Raw genomic sequence first — 3,859 nt, forward strand, 5'->3', positions numbered from 1 at the left:
GGAAGACCCTAGAACCCTATGGATTTGCTAGGAAAGTCCTTGGAATATTCCAGCTATGTAGAGAATTCTAGAGAGGGGTCTTACTTGTAAATAATAAGGGACTTGTGTAACAATTAATATTTACACACTAGCCCCTACGAGACTAGTATATAAAGGGGCCATTCATTTATAAAATCACCAAGAAAAACATTCAACTACTCTCTAATACAAAAACTTTCTTCGGCAATTCTCTTGTGTTCTAACATTCCCTTAGGATCTTGAGTGTGGTAAGACTGACTTGGCATATAAAAAACGTGAGCAGATTGTGCAAGATCGTGAGCGAGTTATCAAGTGCCACACGTGTACTTAATTAAATACTAAGGACGTGATATTACAGTTAATAAAGTGACTTGAAAACCATGTTCAAATTTTAATGGAGGTGAAAATATTATGTGATATCTTTCCATTTGTATGAGCCTTATCAAGACAAAATTTATGTATAGTTTGCTCATTTAAATAAAGAACAATTTATCAGAACTTTTTTAGCAAAAACTAATTATGTGCAAAACCGCGGTAATACTAAGGATGCAAGGGCGAAAAGTGTTTGTATTATAAATTTCAAGACTTTTATTCAATTATATAATTCTTATTTATTAAATTAATTACAATACTTGAAAAAGTTTTTCAGCATCAAACTATTTAAAATCAGCTAACAATCATAAACATAATTTGAAAACATAACCACCTTTCTTTTTTACTTTTTGTTATTCTTTTGGGGGTTTTTAAAAGATCTTTTGTTAAATTTAGTGTTGGAAACTTGGACATGATTAGTTAACAACTTTGTCAGTTACACTGACTACTTTAACATAATTCCAGATTCTCAGTTTCTTTGCTCTTCTAATGCGTACAACCACGTTATTAGGGGGCGCGTGTTTCGTGTGTCCTTATCCGGCCCCAGCTCCAAAGACCTTTGATAATACAGTGAATATATCGTACATCTTCCTCAACATCTAACCGTCCATCAGGTCTAGAATCATATTAAAGTTATTAATCCTAATATCGACGGCTAATAATGAAAGAGCACGTACACAAGGATTTCAAATTAAATAACGCTACACAAGAGACCACAAAACCAGAGGACTCAATAGCCGCTTGATTCGAAACTACCCAACTTATAATCATGACAAGAATCAATCAAATGGAGTAGCTTAATACGAAACTACCTATTCTCTCTCTTTCTCTTTATTTCTCTCTTCTCTCTCTATAAGGAAACTGTCTTTTTTCTGTAATGCAAAATTTTGATAAATATCCAAACTTTTTGCATTAGTTTGAGGTTTCTTTTGCAGATCGAAAAGCCCGTTTGGCCGGAACAGATTAAAAATGTCATCAGGTTTTCCCGGCGACTTCTACGGCGCCGGCGGGATTAACACCGGAAGATCTACCATGAATAACAACACACTCAGGTCTCAGCTTTCTGGAATTTTGCCCGACCCGGCTACCCAGATCGTTCTTGGGAGACCCAATTTAATGGGGAAGCGATCTCTTGCGGAGTTTCAACAGCAGCAGCAATTTCAATTTCTACAACAGCAACAGCAACAAAATCAACAGCAGCAGATGATTCTACAACAACAACAGCAACAACAAGGGCTTGGCTTTTATCTTCGTAACGTAAAGCCCAGAAATTACCAGCAGGCTTCTCCTATAGATTTTTCTGCTGTTGCTTCCTCAATTTCATCTGAATTCTCTTCGTTTTCTTCGAATTCAAATGCTTCTACGATGAACACGCGCCATACTCTCCCTGTTCTTCAACAACTCCGGTCACAGCCCGCTTTGCCTTCGGCTAATACTAATATTAGCGGGTTCTTACATCCGGGTACCCAGAATTATTCCACAGGGGTTCATAGCAGAGCAACTATTGGACAGGAACTACTGTCACAGGAATCAGAGAAAAAGATGATGAATCAGCTTCAGGAGCTCGAGAAACAGCTCCTAGACGACGTCGATGACGAGGACGGCGATACAGTTTCAGTTGTCACCAACAACGAGTGGTCAGAGACAATACAGAATCTGATTAGCCCCTGTCAAAGCCAAAACCAAAACCAGAACCAGAATCAGAAACTTGCTTCACTATCACCATCCTCGTCGACGTCGTCATGTGCTTCTTCTACAGAATCTCCGCCAATTTCTTGTCCCAAGCAGTCCATAACAGAGGCTGCTACTGCAATATCCGAAGGTATAAACCATGTTGCAGTAGAGATCCTCACGCGCCTATCACAGGTTTCCAACGTCAGAGGTTCTTCCATCCAGCGGCTAACAGCATACATGGTTTCGGCTTTGAGGTCGCGCGTGAACCCCACGGATTACCCACCGCCGGTGTTGGAGTTGCACAGCAAAGAACACACGGTATCTACACAGAATCTGTACGAGGTATCCCCATGTTTTAAGCTCGGTTTCATGGCTGCGAATCTAGCCATTCTTGAAGCTGTGACGGACCACCCCACGAACAAGATTCACGTCATTGATTTTGACGTCGGCCAAGGCGGACAGTACTTGCATTTACTGCATGCATTGGCTGCTAAGAAATCAGAAAAGCCAGCTGTACTAAAGATCACGGCTTTCACAGAGCTAGTAGGCGGAGTTGACGATAGACTCAATGCTATCGGCGTTGAGCTGAAAGCCGTGGCTAACAAAATTGGAGTTTGTTTGTATTTCAACGTAATGGCTTGTAAAATTACTGATTTGAGCAGGGAAAAACTGGGACTTGAACATGACGAGGCATTAGCAGTGAATTTTGCATTCAAATTGTACAGACTGCCTGACGAGAGCGTAACGACGGAGAATCTAAGAGATGAGCTTCTCCGGCGAGTGAAGGGGTTATCGCCGAAGGTGGTAACGGTGGTTGAGCAAGAATTGAACGGGAACACGGCGCCGTTTCTAGCGCGTGTGAACGAGGCGTGTGGGTATTACGGAGCGTTGTTCGACTCGCTGGACGCGACTGTGTCTAGGGATAATTTGGAACGAGTCAGGATCGAGGAAGGACTGAGTCGGAAGATGGCTAACTCGGTAGCGTGCGAAGGGAGGGACCGCGTTGAAAGATGCGAAGTGTTCGGGAAGTGGCGGGCCCGAATGAGCATGGCTGGGTTCGTGCAAAGGCCCATGAGTCAACTCGTGGCTAACTCACTTTGTTCGAAGCTTAACTCGGGGACACGTGGCAACCCGGGCTTTACCGTTAATGAACAAAGTGGAGGTATCTGTTTTGGTTGGATGGGACGAACTCTCACCGTCGCATCTGCTTGGCGTTAACTTAATTGTGTATCCCACGGAACTCATTGTCTTTATTCTCATAAAAGTGTTTCTTTTCTAATTAGTAGTAAAAGAAATATTCTGATTAGCTTATTAATATTAAATATTAATTAATCTTCAATGTGATTTGCTGTATTAAGGGTTCTTTTCGTTGTTATTGTTTACTTATTAATCAATTAGAATGCAGAAAAAGAAATGGATGAAGACCTACGTTTAAAAAAGGCTTGAATATTAATATTATGCTTTTATTTAGATTCCTTTAAAAATATTGTGTTAGTGCATGTTTCGCTGTGGAGGCATTTTGATTTTCTTTAGGTAAGGTGTTTGGCAGAATGCTGACTTGTGTTTAGCTCTTAAAAACTGTGGGTCCACAAATTAGATTATTTACAAGGGTCATATGGTTCGTTTTGTTTCTGATTACAACTAGTTCTTAGTTGGGTGAAGTACGTGTATTAATGAATTTGGTTCTATGGCTATTCTATTTTCTTTATTCTTCTTTTTCTTTTTTTTCCTTATGTTTTGTTGTTGGTGTTACTTTTAACTAATTGAGCGTCGAGGGAGGTTCACGTGTAAGTAT

General features: G+C 40.4%; 1 protein-coding gene across 1 annotated transcript; it reads left to right on the forward strand.

The window, feature by feature from the left end:
* The first annotated feature begins 1,118 nt into the window (after window positions 1-1,118).
* On the forward strand, window positions 1,119-3,421 carry LOC107792020 (scarecrow-like protein 8). Its single transcript, XM_075255410.1, has one exon. It carries the CDS (start codon window positions 1,360-1,362, stop codon window positions 3,280-3,282), a length of 1,923 nt encoding a protein of 640 aa, XP_075111511.1. The 5' UTR covers window positions 1,119-1,359; the 3' UTR covers window positions 3,283-3,421.
* Window positions 3,422-3,859: the final 438 nt, after the last annotated feature.

Source organism: Nicotiana tabacum, chromosome 6 (assembly GCF_000715075.1).
Source record: "Nicotiana tabacum cultivar K326 chromosome 6, ASM71507v2, whole genome shotgun sequence".
In the NCBI taxonomy this organism is placed as follows: domain Eukaryota; kingdom Viridiplantae; phylum Streptophyta; class Magnoliopsida; order Solanales; family Solanaceae; genus Nicotiana; species Nicotiana tabacum.